The sequence below is a fragment of the Phalangium opilio genome, unplaced genomic scaffold (genome assembly GCF_054372755.1).
Source record: "Phalangium opilio isolate 3A_F unplaced genomic scaffold, DU_Popi_V2 ptg000089l_1, whole genome shotgun sequence".
Taxonomy (NCBI): Eukaryota; Metazoa; Arthropoda; class Arachnida; order Opiliones; family Phalangiidae; genus Phalangium; species Phalangium opilio.
In genome coordinates this window covers 4,976,577-4,992,259 of record NW_028324194.1, presented here as the reverse complement: position 1 = coordinate 4,992,259, position 15,683 = coordinate 4,976,577, and the positions used below count along the sequence as shown (strand labels likewise).

The 15,683-nt window shown below is 36.8% G+C and overlaps 1 protein-coding gene across 1 annotated transcript; it reads right to left on the bottom strand.

Annotated features, from left to right (window-relative positions):
• Positions 1 to 485: 485 nt before the first annotated feature.
• On the bottom strand, positions 486 to 15,663 carry LOC149647140 (glycine receptor subunit alpha-2-like). Its single transcript, XM_089849995.1, has 9 exons — positions 15,561 to 15,663; positions 14,774 to 14,889; positions 14,628 to 14,695; positions 13,278 to 13,558; positions 9,310 to 9,392; positions 9,021 to 9,155; positions 8,312 to 8,541; positions 8,112 to 8,252; positions 486 to 1,007 (listed from the first exon to the last, which is right to left on the bottom strand). Exons 1-9 carry the CDS (start codon positions 15,617 to 15,619, stop codon positions 735 to 737), a joined length of 1,386 nt encoding a protein of 461 aa, XP_089706121.1. The 5' UTR covers positions 15,620 to 15,663; the 3' UTR covers positions 486 to 734.
• Between the last annotated feature and the right edge of the window lie 20 nt (positions 15,664 to 15,683).

Sequence of the window (15,683 nt, the reverse complement as noted above, 5' to 3'; positions counted from 1 at the left end):
CCATTGTATCAGATCAATAATTTGCGGCTTATGATTGAAACAAGACGTCGCGAGAGAGAAAGTTTTTAATTGCGGCGACTGTACATGCTATACCTCTGATTGTAATAAAATTATTGCGTTTAATCTTTAAAAACACTACCCGTGAACAGTGTTGTCGCGATTTATGGGTTGAGCAATGAAAGTGTTAACCCTCTTTCACTATTCGTGTTGGCAGTAGAGGAGGTACGAGGTTAGCCAAGAGTTCACTGCACTGTTGGATATTAACATTAATAAACTAAAATAATTCTTATCCTTGCGAAAACCAGGAAATGACTAATAGATGTAAAATTTAATTTAAAATTGAAGCCACGGATGTCGCTTTTTGTACGTACCACGGAAGTGGTATAGGAAAACCATTTCACTTTCATGAAACTTTATCTTTTTTTAAATAATTTACAAGTTTATTAATTATTACTAGTTATTTTTCGATTATAGATTAAAGCCTTAGTATGACAATAAATTAATCTTGAAATATTTATTATATCAAAAGTTTATAAGATATGTTCAATAAGTTTGTAACTGGTTACTGAGAGTTTGTCATGATGTGACGTAGGTCATAGATTCTCTTAAAGCGACGCCTGGTGAGGCGCTGTCAAAGGCTTTGTACAGACAAAAGTGTTTACTATACCTTTAGAATTAACAGACTACGTTTTTCCCTATACTTTACCATGATATTGAGTACCTCCATTTCAAAATTACCAATTTTGGAGCAAAAACGGCCAATATATGGCGTTAAAGGTAACAAACAGAAACGGAAATAGACTCCGCGAAACAAAGTCAATATGGGAAACCCATTCAATATCAGACTCAGGTTGCTTATTTTGAACATCCGTAACCAATGGCGTAATAACAGCTGAATTTCTCGTAGTCTTTTTCCAGGCTGCTTGCGGCAAAGATGATTGGCCAATTAGTTCACTCGATTTTTCGCCCGGTTCCGGTATTTCCTTAATTACTGATAAAACACTATGCTGCAAGAGATAACTAACATTAATGTCGTGATGATCAAAAATAAATCAGTATAATGAACGAAGTGCTCCATTTATCAACGGATAAGCTTTTCACAGAACGGAACAAATCTCATTCTGCTGAAAAACAAGTCACGAAAACCGTTTCGTAAATTCTACGTGTAATGGTGCGCAACGTAACCTTCTTGTTAAAAATGCATAGCATTTTTTGCCGCCTTTTGTGCAATCAAGAGTCCTAATTAGTCACTATACTAGTCTTTAGTGAGATTTGCAGTATTCATCATATCTCGAAGTGTTTTGTATTTGTTATGCATCACAAACACACACATAAACATACAGGGTGTTTCTGATAAGTCTGCCATAAATCAAGGGGCGTGTTCTTTGGGTCAAACTGAGTGGAAAGTGTCAAAGAACATGGGGTGTACAAGAATTAGCAACGAAGATATGGCCCCCCAAACATTGGCCCCTAAAACAAGAAAATATTCGAATATGTAGACTAAAACAAATTCAGCCTTATCAACTTGTTTAGAAATAATGAGACAATTTCAATAGTTTCCCTCTAACATCGTTATTGAACTTTCACCTGGCAGAAGTGTATTAAATGAGTAGAAGTATGCCTACTCTAGTAAAGTAAATTCAAAGTATCATGGTACCTTTCGGTTGGTATTACTTTTATTCTTAACAAGTTAACATGGACGTTACAAGTATTGTTCAAAATGTCCACCACCGGCGTTAAGACAAACATGAACCCGTCTTTCGAAAGATTCTTGGACATGTTGGAAGATTCCTGGCATGTTCCTGATTGTTTGACAACCTTCAATAATTCGTCTTCGCAAGTCTTCCTCATCACGGACTTCATTCTTGTACACGATGTCTTTGAGATGACCCCAAAGATAGAAATCGCACGGATTTAAATCCGGAGATCTGGCTGGCCACGCAACTGGTCCTCCACGCCCAATCCACCTCAAATTAAACGTAGCATTAAGATGTTCTCTAACTGCACGGCTGAAATGTGGGGGTGCCCCGTCGTGCATAAACCACATGTCACGAAGTAATGCTAACGGTATGTCCTCGAGTAGTTCAGGTAAAGTGTCTCTTAAGAACGTGAGATATGCTTCACCATTTAGTCTGGGTGGAAGAAAATGCGGACCTAGTAAATGATTACCGACAATGCCGCACTATACGTTTAAAGAAAATTGCTGTTGGTGACTTCTAACACTAGTTGCGTGTGGGTTTAATTGGCGCCATTCGTGGTGGTTGTGATAGTTCAGAATTCCATCCCGGGAAAAATGTGCCTCGTCGGTTACTAAAAGGACCCGTGGAAATTGATTGTCCTCTACTCTGGCCAAAAACCACTCGCAAAAGTCGATGCGTCTTGGATAATCTGCCGGGTTAAGAGCTTGCACCTTTTGAATATGATACGGGTGAAACTGATGTCCGCGGAGAATTCGCCAGACCAAAACGTGATTAACATGTAATTGTCGTCCAACTTGTCTGGTACTTGTCGAGGGGTCCTCATCGAACATGGCAAGGACGTCTTCCTCGATTTCCTCCATGTCTTCTGGAATGTCTCGCTCTCGAACGTTGTTGGGTTGTACTTGTCCGATGTCCCTCAAGCGCCTGTCAACAGCCTCGAACGTACGACGATTTGGTATGCGTCGTTGCGGAAATTGTTCCTGGTATCGCCGCTGTGCTTCCACTGAATTGCCCTGCGCCAGTCCATACATGAGATGCATGTCTGCATATTCTGCATTGGTATACGCCATACTGTACTACCACACGTTCGTTCGAAGTGATACTGTGACGTTTTCAACAACATCGCGTTACTTTATAGCAAACCACCGTTTAGTTTTTACGTTTGCGTCATGACTGTCAGCATTGTTTTTTATTCACAAACGTAAACAATAAACGGTGGTTTGCTAAAAAGTCTTTGGGGTCATCTCAAAGATTTTTTTGACATCGTGTACAAGAATGAAGTCCGTGAATAAAAAACAATGCTGACAGTCATGACGCAAACGTAACAAGTTGGGAAAGCCAAAATATTACCTCTCCGAGTGGAGATGACTATCACTACCCCTTAAACAACCTAAATATATGCATCTATCGCTTTTTTTAATTCTTTGCAAGTGCAGGAATTCAATTTTAAAATAATCCATTGTTCAAGCCTTTTCAATATCTCTCAATTGCTGGGGAAACTCTACTCTCTTGCTATACCTCAACCGTATTCTTAGTCTACCAGTATGACTTGTAACATTTGTCCATATCAAAGCTGAATCATACATCGCCACACAAAAAGCAAATGTCCCCAAAACATGGAAGCCACAACCCAATCACACATAAGCTAGGCTCGTACTTGTTCATCGCTTTCGATGATTTCACTAATATTAGCATTAACATTTTGTACATTATTGGGTTCCTTATTAATAGATATGCCTACGCCTACAGTACTTTCAATAGAACATTTATTTAATGCGTTATCTTTCGTACGATCATGGCCAACTGGCCTCGTGGTAGGACCAACATTTTGCGTGCTAGAACCTGTTCCAGAAACAGCCTTCTCCTTTCATTTTCTCGTTTCCTAAATTCAGGATCTGACCTTTTTGCCCTCATTCTTTCCCTTGCCTTTCGTTTTCTGATTTCCTCTTTACTTAAATTATTATCTTCCTCCATTTACTTATTAATCAGTTAAATACTCACATAGGTTGGCAAAATCAATCTCCTTAAATCCTCACACAGGTTGGCAAAATCAATCTCCTTCAGTAATACGTAAGGCTTAATTATATTATTTGCCGAACAAAATTAATCGAGCAAATTTAACACTTAACTTCTTCCTTCGAAATTCTATCAAAGAATGAATCAACTGTTTAAAAAAGGGTTTTTTTCGCGAATAGGGCGCTATCATACCAACAGCAATTCCGTCATATTTAAAAAATATACATTGCCAACACTTTTTTCAAATAAAGAATGATAAAAGTGCGTAAAAAAGGTCTTTCACAAATAGGCCTAAACAGCAACAACGCTCTACAGCTACACTAATCTTACACAAACAAGGAGTACTATAAACCCACTACTGGAAGCGGTATTTTTATTCAAACGTAAAACAATTTCGCTTAAGCTTAACATCTCTAGACATCGGTAAAAATGTCTCTATCACTCCTAAACATTATAACTCAAATTCATCTGATTATGTTTTAACAAGGTTAAATCTAACTGGGAGTAAGATGAAAGGAGTAGAAGCTTATCTGTCTAAGGAAATATGAAATTTTATCTTAACAGTTCGTTAAATCATAAGTTTATAACGAAAAAACGCGGAAGGGGAAAACGAGCAGACAACAGCGATTTTTGGGGGTAGAAGGTTAAGAGCGCCATCTGTCGTCCGTGCCAAAGTTGAACTTCCACTCGAAACGCAATGAGAAAGTGGATAAAATAATGCCATCAGCTATTTAACTGCGTCGATATATTTAACGACTTGACCCATGACATGCCCATAACACTGGCTTCTATGAATCCTATTTATTCTTGGATGCTAGGAAACTTGATAGACGTAACAGTCTGTACCAAGTACCCAAGCATCCTTCAATAAACGCATGGCAACATTGTGGTACGCATGGTACAACTAAAAAATAGGATGTGTATCTATCTTTCCAGTCACTCCAAGTCGTTAAGCCCTCATTACAGAGGATTTGAAACACTATCGTAATTCCAAGTGTCTCGAATCTCTACGTTCCTGTCCATTATGAACAGTGCTGAGAGAAAGATACATCAGAAAGAGCCATTCAAATCGAATTGCCGAAAATATTATCCATATTTTCATTTCATATAACAGAGAAAACAAATTATCATGGTTCTGAGAGGAGCTTCCCATTTTGGTTGTTGTTCTCAAAAATATATCGCAATGCACGGTCCTAGATAGATACAGGAGGCAATGTAAGAAATATAACGCAATGCACGGGCCTTGATAGATATAGGAGGCAATGATTTAACGACTTCGGTACTTGGGTTTATCTTTAATATTTAAATAAATATAATTATTTTTTAATTATTTTAATCGCCAGTAAATAACTTTAAAAATAGTTAAATCGTTTAAAATAAAGTTGTTCCTATTATCTTTCGAAACTTTGCTAATATTGACGTTTAAAGTGAAGGGTACCCCTCTTGCCCGCTTTTTTCAAATTTTGGGGTATATATACGTTTCGTTTCCATTATAATAATAGATAAAAACGCATTCGCGTGAACCTTTGGTGGAAGCCCTGCCATTGGGAGGCTAGACGTTTCTCGTAACCCTAGCCGATCGCCGCGTATATCTTAAAACCAAATAATAGATAAAAACGCATTTGCGTGAACCGATGGTGGAAGCCCTGCCATTGGGAGGCTAGACGTTTCTCGTAACCCTAGCCGATCGCCGCGTATATCTTGGAACCAAACGATGACGGAGGAAAAGAAGCCAGAATGTACTGACTGGCGTCCATGTGGAATGGACAAAAGACCTGAAGATGGTGGTGCGTTGAAGCTGGTGTCAATGTGGAATTAACGAAGAACAGAAGATAGTGGTGCATAGAAGCTGGTGTCAATGTGGAATTGACGAAGAACACAAGATGGTAGTGCATAGAAGCTGGTGTCAATGTGGAATTGACGAAGAACAGAAGATGGTGGTGCATAGAAGCTGGAGTCAAGGTATAATTGACGAAGAACAGAAGTTGGTGGTGCTTGGAAGCAAGCACGTACAGACTAGTGTCCATGTGGAGTGGACGAAAACCAAAGCTGGTGGTGTTGGAACTCAAGTAGAATAGCCAGAGGAGACAAACCCAAATTTCCGTGAACTGTCAATGCAGTCCGGAAATTGGGAACACGTTTGCTCCGATACGCAAACTGCGAACGCGGTCACGTGGGGTCTGACAGTCAGACACACAGACACACAGACACACACACAGACAGACACGGCCGGTGTAATACCTCTCCGTGACATACGTCACTCGGAGAGGTAAAAACTAAACGGTGGTTTAGTTTAGCATATCTCACGGTTTTAAGAGACACTTTACCTGAACTACTCGAGGACATACCGTTAGCATTACTTCGTGACATGTGGTTTATGCACGACGGGGCACCCCCACATTTCAGCCGTGCAGTTAGAGAACATCTTAATGCTACGTTTAATTTGAGGTGGATTGGGCGTGGAGGACCAGTTGCGTGGCCAGCCAGATCTCCGGATTTAAATCCGTGCGATTTCTATCTTTGGGGTCATCTCAAAGACATCGTGTACAAGAATGAAGTCCGTGATGAGGAAGACTTGCGAAGACGAATTATTGAAGGTTGTCAAACAATCAGGAACATGCCAGGAATCTTCCAACATGTCCAAGAATCTTTCGAAAGACGGGTTCATGTTTGTCTTAACGCCGGTGGTGGACATTTTGAACAATACTTGTAACGTCCATGTTAACTTGTTAAGAATAAAAGTAATACCAACCGAAAGGTACCATGATACTTTGAATTTACTTTACTAGAGTAGGCATACTTCTACTCATTTAATACACTTCTGCCAGGTGAAAGTTCAATAACGATGTTAGAGGGAAACTATTGAAATTGTCTCATTATTTCTAAACAAGTTGATAAGGCTGAATTTGTTTTAGTCTACATATTCGAGTATTTTCTTGTTTTAGGGGCCAATGTTTGGGGGGCCATATCTTCGTTGCAAATTCTTGTACACCCCATGTTCTTTGACACTTTCCACTCAGTTTGACCCAAAGAACACGCCCCTTGATTTATGGCAGACTTATCAGAAACATCCTGTATATGGCACCAAGAATTAAGTTACTATAAGAATGCCTAAGTCACTAGATTTTACGCTTCTACTCTTACGCCGGTGTTAGTGGACAAGTAAGCCCCACCCCTTTCATGTCCGTCATTGCTCTGCGCTTTCCTATTGGATCCCGTGGGGATAGGTCATACAGACGCGATTGACGTATTCCGAATAGAGAAAAAAAACCTCGAGCAAAGTAAACAGAAAATGGAGGCTGCCAGCGGTGCTGAAACGGTTTGGGAATGGTTTTTAATTGGCATTAACAAGTTAGTTAAAGGTTTTGAACCTAACTTAATAGATTTTGAATACGTGTCTCTACGTGAAAATCGTTCGTTCTATAATTATTTCTAAATCGAATCAAGTGTACTATACTTATGATTTCGTGAGTTCCAAAAACCAAACCAAGGCTTAACGAAAAGGTAAAAGAGATAGCTGGTGGAAAATATAGAATAAGATAAAATATTAAGCCCCGTCTCCGTTTCCACCCCCCCTCCACCCATGAGGGGGATTGTCGACTATTACGCGCACACCGGACGCCTTTTTAGGCCTTCTTATAGTAAATTCCTTCTTGATAGCACTATAGCTACTTGTTTTATAAATAGCTAACGTACCTAAAAATCCCCGCATTTCTTTCCGATAAAATTTCTCAATTCCAGCTGGTATATTTTACCATATTTTTACTCTCAGTAAGGAACTAAACACGATCTCATATCACATTCCCAACTTTCGATATTTTGTTTATCAGCGCGAAATATGTAACGGTTAGCGCGATAATGAGTTGCGTGGACTCTAGTGCGGTCGCTAAAATCTTTGGAGGAACCAGTTTGACTGGAGGCAAAAAGCTTATACCGATTAAAGAGAGGTCTTACACCCATGGTTGGAAGTTTAAAACACCAGAATACTTCGTGTTAGCGTGGGCCTACTTCTAAGGTGGCATCTAGTGGACAAAATAGCGAGGTTTTTCAATATTCACACATACGTAGTTCAAAACTGAGGCACGCGATAGATGGCGCTGCAATCTTAGGCACAAGTAATCTAAAGCATAGTTTTTTTGCAGACAATTTGTTCCACCAAGATAAAATTATACCCACACTATGGTTCCCCAATATTACCTGTTAGAGGATCTTTACTTAAATACGACCTTTAAGGGGATCTTTTCTTATTACCCCTATCATCCCCACTACCCTTCTTGTTTTTCGTGTTTTTGGTCCACGCACTAACTTTTCAAGGCCTTCCTAGATCTCCCTACATTTTACGTCACACGTAGAAAGTATCTTGAATGAATAGCATTTGTGACACTTTAAAATTACCTGCTGTTTGAGAACCACGACTTGGTCCTTTTTTCGATTTTTACGAAGTTTCACTTGCGTATCCAAATACTTCACCACGGTGAATTCCAGCAAAGTTGCGAATACAAACATCATGCAAATGAACATCCATATATCCAAGCCCTGATTTTAATCATATTAATTACTTGCACTTTCAATTCGGTCTCAAACTCATGACTAACCGTAACATAAGTAACAGGGGGAACATCATGCCTAATAGTCGAGAACTGAGTAAATAGTGTCAAAAGACTGGTAACACACAACGTTATTCTTCCTGGAATGGCATCAAGTCCCATCCAAAATGAAAACCACGACATAGTTACAATCAACGAACTCGGAGCAAAGACTTGAATAATGTAATGCGGTAGTAATCTTTGAAATACGAGGTTCAAGTGCACAACGGAGTAAGACACTGTAATGAAATTCATAATTATGCTTAATCGAAAAGTTCAGGTAAAATAACAACCTTTTTCTAAAAATAAAAGGAATTAAATATAAAAAAGGAATAAATGATCTCTCATTACAAAATAATTACCATTTATTTAGTCTTGAAATAATCAAGGACTACTGCGTCATAGCCATTGGTTTAGTGAGTAGTGACTAAGGCTAAATCGAACCTCTAACCCCAAAACGGGATTGCTTGAATTCTCAACGGCTAAGAGATGTAAGGGGTAAAAGGTTCAATTTAGCATAAACCAATGGCGGATGGCGCTGTAGCCCTCGGTTTTGAGACTAATTAAATGCTAATTATATTGTATTAAGAGATAATTTATTTTATTCAATATTTTTCCTTTAATGTCTAGAAAAAGGCCCTTCTTTTAGGGCATAATGTAATGTTACCTGACCACTCCTTTAACCGTTAAAAAGGTTAAATAAAAAGTAGGTTATTACCATTTAAAGTCTCCATTATTGTTTCCCCTTTAAAAAGCCTGTAATCATGCTGTAATAGTTTTAAATCTTCGCTATGAGGTACAGCACTGGAAACGTCATCCCAATAGTACTGCACTAGACGTTCGTGATAGGCGTCTGTGTTAAACAAATAAAACCAGCACTATTAATTTCACTGTAGGAAGTTTTTAAAGTAAATTAAACAGAAAGATAGTTTGTGAAACAGGTCTTGGAAAAATGTTTCCAAACTGTCTTAATTGTTTTATATTTTTCATTAATGTTTAAAACTTACAACTGCGAAAATAAACTGGGCAATGTTGAACATCAACAGGATATTTTTCGAATTTCATGTTGCACGAAATAATCGCTGATATTCTAATTGAGGAAATTAATTTTAATATCCAGAAGATTAGATATTTCTACAAATAATTATTTAGTTATGGATACGTTTCGTTTCGGATGTGCATTAAATGAAGCAGAAGATCGCAACCTTCTCATACCAAAACACTTGTAGGCCTTACAATAATATCAAAATGAAACCCAGAGAATGCATTGAGTATGAACTCTACATTTGCGAGTTCATAATAAAACCATGGTCCTAATAATTTTAAGATCATTCTGCATGTGAAACATCCAGGAAATACAGTCTCCGAATGATTTTAAAATTCAAATTATAGGTTCAGATTTAATGGATCTCACCAAAAACATCTCTGTAAAAATATGCCAAGTTGTTTGGCCGTAAAAAGAAGTGAGATCTAAAATACGGCCAAGTTATTATCTCCAGGTGAACCAACATTTTATTCGACTTAAAACTTCTCAAGAATGTTTTTCTGACTTGGCCATTAGCATTTCAAAGATTCGTTTAATTCCAGATATGGATCGAAATTAAAATATTAAATCAAATTGGTTAAATATTCTTGATAAGCCTTTGTGGTTAAACTTGTAACTTCCGTTCTTAACCTTCACGGGTGCAAAGAAGAAGGATGGAAGTTTGGAATGCTAATGGCCAAGTCAGAAAAACATTCTTGAGAAGTTTTAAGTCGAATAAAATGTTGGTTCACCTGGAGATAATAACTTGGCCGTATTTTAGATCTCACTTCTTTTTACGGCCAAACAACTTGGCATATTTTTACAGAGATGTTTTTGGTGAGATTTCACTCCTTTTTGTGCGTGCATGTTCTTGTAGATTTATAGAAGTAGGAATAGGAAGTGAAATAAACATTTATACTTTTAGATTTTTATTTGTTCTTTCCAAGAGTTTTACTTGGCTTTGCCTTTTTCAACATTTTGCATTCAACTTTCTTTTTTTTTTCTCAGGCTGTGATAATTGTTAACCGTATTTCTATTCGAAGAACACAATATTGTGGCAAGTAACACTTTTAATCAACAGAATAGATTTAAGAAAAACTAAATGAATCAAAACACGCTTAGAACCATTTCAGACGAAATGAAAAGGAAATGAGTAAAAAATTTAATTACTAAAACATTATGTAAAAAACATAAATTTTGCAATAATACGAAAGAATCATATTAGTAAAAAATATTAATATTAAAAGACGAAAAAATTAAATTATAATGTCCTATTACGAGGGGATATAAATTATAAAACCCCCATTTCAGGGGCTAACAGGGGAAAATTCCCGCTTTTGGGACTTCTTCCTTTCTTTGTATGCTAAGTCCTACTTGTATGCCAAATTTTATCATTCCCGCAACACCGGAAGTGCCCTAGAGGTTTAGATGATGACTCTAACTCTAAACCCCCATTTCAGGGGCTAAAAGGGGGAAACTCCCGCTTTTGGGACTTTTCCCTTTGCTTGTATGCTTAGTGGTACAAGTATGCCAAATTTCATCATTCTAGCACCACCGGAAATGCCCTAGAGGTTTAGATGATGACTCTAATTTTAAACCCCCATTTCAGGGGCTAAAAGGGGGAAACTCCCGCTTTTGGGACTTTTCCCTTTGCTTGTATGCTTAGTGGTACAAGTATGCCAAATTTCATCATTCTAGCACCACCGGAAATGCCCTAGAGGTTTAGATGATGACTCTAATTTTAAACCCCCATTTCAGGGGCTAAAAGGGGGAAACTCCCGCTTTTGGGACTTTTCCCTTTGCTTGTATGCTTAGTGGTACAAGTATGCCAAATTTCATCATTCTAGCACCACCGGAAATGCCCTAGAGGTTTAGATGGTGACTCTAATTTTAAACCCCCATTTCAGGGGCTAAAAGGGGGAAACTCCCGCTTTTGGGACTTTTCCCTTTGCTTGTATGCTTAGTGGTACAAGTATGCCAAATTTCATCATTCTAGCACCACCGGAAATGCCCTAGAGGTTTAGATGGTGACTCTAATTTTAAACCCCCATTTCAGGGGCTAAAAGGGGGAAACTCCCGCTTTTGGGACTTTTCCCTTTGCTTTTATGCTTAGTGGTACAAGTATGCCAAATTTCATCATTCTAGCACCACCGGAAATGCCCTAGAGGTTTAGATGATGACTCTAATTTTAAACCCCCATTTCAGGGGCTAAAAGGGGGAAACTCCCGCTTTTGGGACTTTTCCCTTTGCTTGTATGCTTAGTGGTACAAGTATGCCAAATTTCATCATTCTAGCACCACCGGAAATGCCCTAGAGGTTTTGATGATGTGTCAGTCAGTCAGTCAGTCAGTCAGTAAGTCAGTCAGTCAGTCTCATAATGTGTCATTTTCACATAGGATTATCACAGAAACCAAATGAGTTAGAAAGCTGGAAGTTGGAGGACTTCATAGGATTAACACTGTGCCCTTGAGGTGCAAATATGAGTGGTGTACTATTCCCCAGTACCGAGTTAAGAGGGGGTCAAAATGAGGCTGAAATGTTTCGGGTAAAGGATTGCTGGTAGTGCACGACAACTTGGCGGGTGCACTGCCGTGCACCCAGATAATTTGAAATAAGGACCTCCGACCAATCGCATAACGCCCTGCCTTCCTGTTAACAAAATTTCCGTTGCACACTGTACATCTCGGACCATGATTGTCGAATCGCGAGCAACTTTTATCAAATCTCGAGCTAAATTTCAAACGCATAGAGCGTGCCACGAGAAAGGCAGGGCGTTACGCGATTGGTCGGAGGTCCTTAAATATTTCAAATTATCAATAAAATCTGAACCTAATTTGAATTCTAATATCATTCGGAGATATTGCCTGGATGTTTCACTATGCAGAATGGTCTAATAATTAGTAGGTGAATCGATAAAAAATCACTTGATTTTCCATTTCACCCTCCCTTCAAGCTATGGTTTTCCTGTTTAATTAAATGCGCTTTCAGTAAAGCTAGTTTTGCCATCCCTATTTATGACAATTGAAAGATGTTCTGAATTATATTTCAGTGCCTATTCTATCTCTGAGTCCACCACTTGATCTATAGTTTCATTCATAAGTTTATAAGATATGTACCATAAGTTTGTCACTGGTTACTGAGAGCGTGTCATGATGTGACGTAGACAAAACGTATAATTGATTCTCGTAAAGCGACGCCTGCTAAGACGCTGTCTAAGGCTTAGTACAGACTAAATAAGAAGATGAACTGCAAAATTAACCGAGTGTATTCAATTCTCGATTGTCGTTCTCGAACTAGCTCGAGCTGTAAGTCTCTCAGTAGCATTACGAAGTATAGGTAGTGTCATACTTATGGAAAATATCTTATATACTTATGGTAACACCATAAGTATATCATGCCTCTAAGTAGAGATATGGCTGCTACTCCTATGGCAATAGTGTTTGTCGGGCTCGCTTTAATGAAATCCTATACTCTCCCCGTATCATTTATCACCTCAAGTTCAATACAAAATTGTACTACCTAGGCTAGCGTTTCATTTATGCTGAAACCGCCTCTATCTCACGAGAGAGAGAGATTTTGGGGTTGCTTATGTAAAATTCGTTCCCCCCCCAAGCCTATATGAAACGTTAAAATCTCCTTTATTCCATTGGATGATCTTTTGCACGTGACCCATTTAGTAATCGTCTCGACCGTTTGGTGGCCGCACTGTGACAGGGATTTCAAAATTTTCTCTCTTCGGATCTTAGCGCTATACGAGTTCTGGCGTCACAGTAGCCTGCGGAAGATGTCCAGTCGTAACCCATATTTCTGTACTTAGAGCCATGATAAACTTATGGTAACAACACTTATCCAAAACTCGCACTCCGCGTTACGTAATTTGTAATTTACAGACATTTGCAAGTCATGCTGAAATTGCGCATTTTTATAATTTTGTGTTTTTGAAAATCTTACTTTCTGGTGTACGCTAAGCTGCAATTTCCATCCTCGTTACCGTCGGTCGATATTTTCAAAACCTCGGAACTGCCTTCTCTCATGTGTGTTAAAATATCTTTAGCGTTTTGAGTGTATGTGTCGGGCATCCAGAATAAATTGAAGCTGTTTGGTGACAAAAGAATCTCTCCAAATTCCTTCTTCAGTTGAATACTTTTCTCTTCCAAATTGGTTTTGTAAACTGAGCAGAAATTTTGGTTTACTTCCCATGAGTTTTGCAAAAAGAAATCCATTCTAAAATCCTAAAAATAAATATGATGAATTCTTTCAAAAATATGGAGATTTGTGAATTCTTTTCAAAAATATGGAGATTTGTGAATTCTTTTCAAAAATATGGAGATTTGTGAATTCTTTTCAAAAATATGGAGATTTGTGAATTCTTTTCAAAAATGGAGAATATTGAATTATTTTAAAAATATGGAGAATTTTGAATTATTAAAAAATATGGACATTTTTGAATTCTAAAAAAAATATGGAGATTTTTGCATTCTGTAAAAAAATATGGAGATTTTTGCATTCTGTAAAAAAATATGGAGATTTTTGCATTCTGTAAAAAAAATATGGAGAATTATTAATTCTTTTACAACTATGGAGATTCATGGATTCTTTAAATATTTGGATATTTGTGACTGCTTTAAAAAATATGGTGATTTATGAATTATTTTAAAAAATATGGAGATTTATAAATTATTCTCAAATTATGGAATTTTATTCTTTAAAAATATGGAGATTTGTGACTGCTATAAAAAAATATGGCGAATTATGAATTCTTTTCAAATTATGGAGATTTATGGTCTCTTTTCAAATTATGGAGATTTATGGATTCTTTTAAAATATTTAAGTCTATGATTTTTTTAAAAAAATATGGAGGTTTATGATTTATTTTAAAAAATATGGAGGTTTATGATTTTTTAAAAAAATATGGAGATTTATTAATTCTTTTGAAATTAAGCAGATTTGTGAATTCTTTAAACAATAAGGAGATTTATTTGTTCTTATAAATTATATGGAGATATATAAAATTTTAAAAAATAGTATTATTAGTAAATGATATAAAATATTTATTTACGAAATCCTAAAAGTGTATTCAGATTTATAAATCAAAAAATATTTGGATATTTATAAATCCTAAAAGTATATGCAGATTTATAAATCATAAAAATAAATGGATTTTTATGAACTCCTAAAAGTTTTTTCAGCTTCTAAAAGTACGTAAAGATTTATGAAATCTGAAAACTGAAAAATAACTATTCTCCGATTTCTAAAATGTTGAGGCTCAGGTTATAAATAAGACACAAATTATAGTCTTACCATTTCCAAAGCTCGTACTGAACTTATATGATCGATAAAAACTTTAACTTTAATTCGCATAGGTGTATCTAAAAATTAACGCACAAATTAAACTAATGTACTATATTGGCAAACAGATTAGTATATTTCACAAGGTAAATACTTACTAGGGTCAGGTTGAGGGGGCATTTCTGTATTATTTGCTGACTGCGCATTTCGACCGTCCCTTCCAAAGAAAATTGGCGGAATTCCAACATAAAATCCCTGACACAGAGTGTAAAATCTAAAAGACATTGTTCATATTGTCAGATTCATTGTATTTAATTCGTAGAATTGCCCTATTATATAATTTAAAGGAAAAGTTCAGGTATCATAACATTACACCTTAAAAAATCGGCCTGTTTCTAAATATAAAAGGAATTAAACATTAAAATAAATAAATAAATTATCTCTTATTTAAAAATAATTATCATTTAATTTGTCTTAAAAACGAGGACTACTGTGCCATCCGCCATTGGTTTGGTGGTGTCTCCGCGGAACCTCATACCCCTACCTCTCTCACCCTGTGACTAATTAAACGCTAATTATTTTGTAATAAGAGATCGTTTATTTGTTTTATTTTTATATTTTTCCTTTTATATTTGGGAAAAACCCGTTCTTTTAAGGTATAATCAGTTATGTTACCTGAACTTTTCCTTAATTAAAATAAAATTAAACTACGGGCTGAGCTAGGTTTTTTATGAAGAAGCAAGACACGTTTTGAGGGGGTCCCCAATTTTTTATTCACGTTGCCCTAACCACTGTTTCCCAGCGTTAAGGGGCATCAATTTTGAGAAATTTCAATAACTCAACGGTGCCAAACGTAAATTTAAGTAAATTATTTGTTTCACTAAGTTTACAAACAACGGAGCAAATTGCAATAAGTTAGTTTAAAATGGATATAAATATACTTACGAAAATATGTGTACTAAAAGAAGTATCGTAACTTCGTAAAACGAGTAAAAACGTTTCATTACAATCTGTCAAACACTGATTTGCTATTTCCCTACGTGTTTCCAAATACAATCTGACACAGTG

What these genes read in the sequence shown, in the direction of transcription:
- LOC149647140 (XM_089849995.1), bottom strand. Translation starts at nt 15,619, where the DNA reads ATGAAACGTTTTTACTCGTTTTACGAAGTTACGATACTTCTTTTAGTA. An exon ending in AGCTTAGCGTACACCAGAAA is followed by an intron (nt 9,393 to 13,277) that starts GTAAGATTTTCA and finishes TTCCTCAATTAG; the next exon opens with AATATCAGCGATTATTTCGT. An exon ending in TCGTGGTTCTCAAACAGCAG is followed by an intron (nt 1,008 to 8,111) that starts GTAATTTTAAAG and finishes TATCTCTTGCAG; the next exon opens with CATAGTGTTTTATCAGTAAT.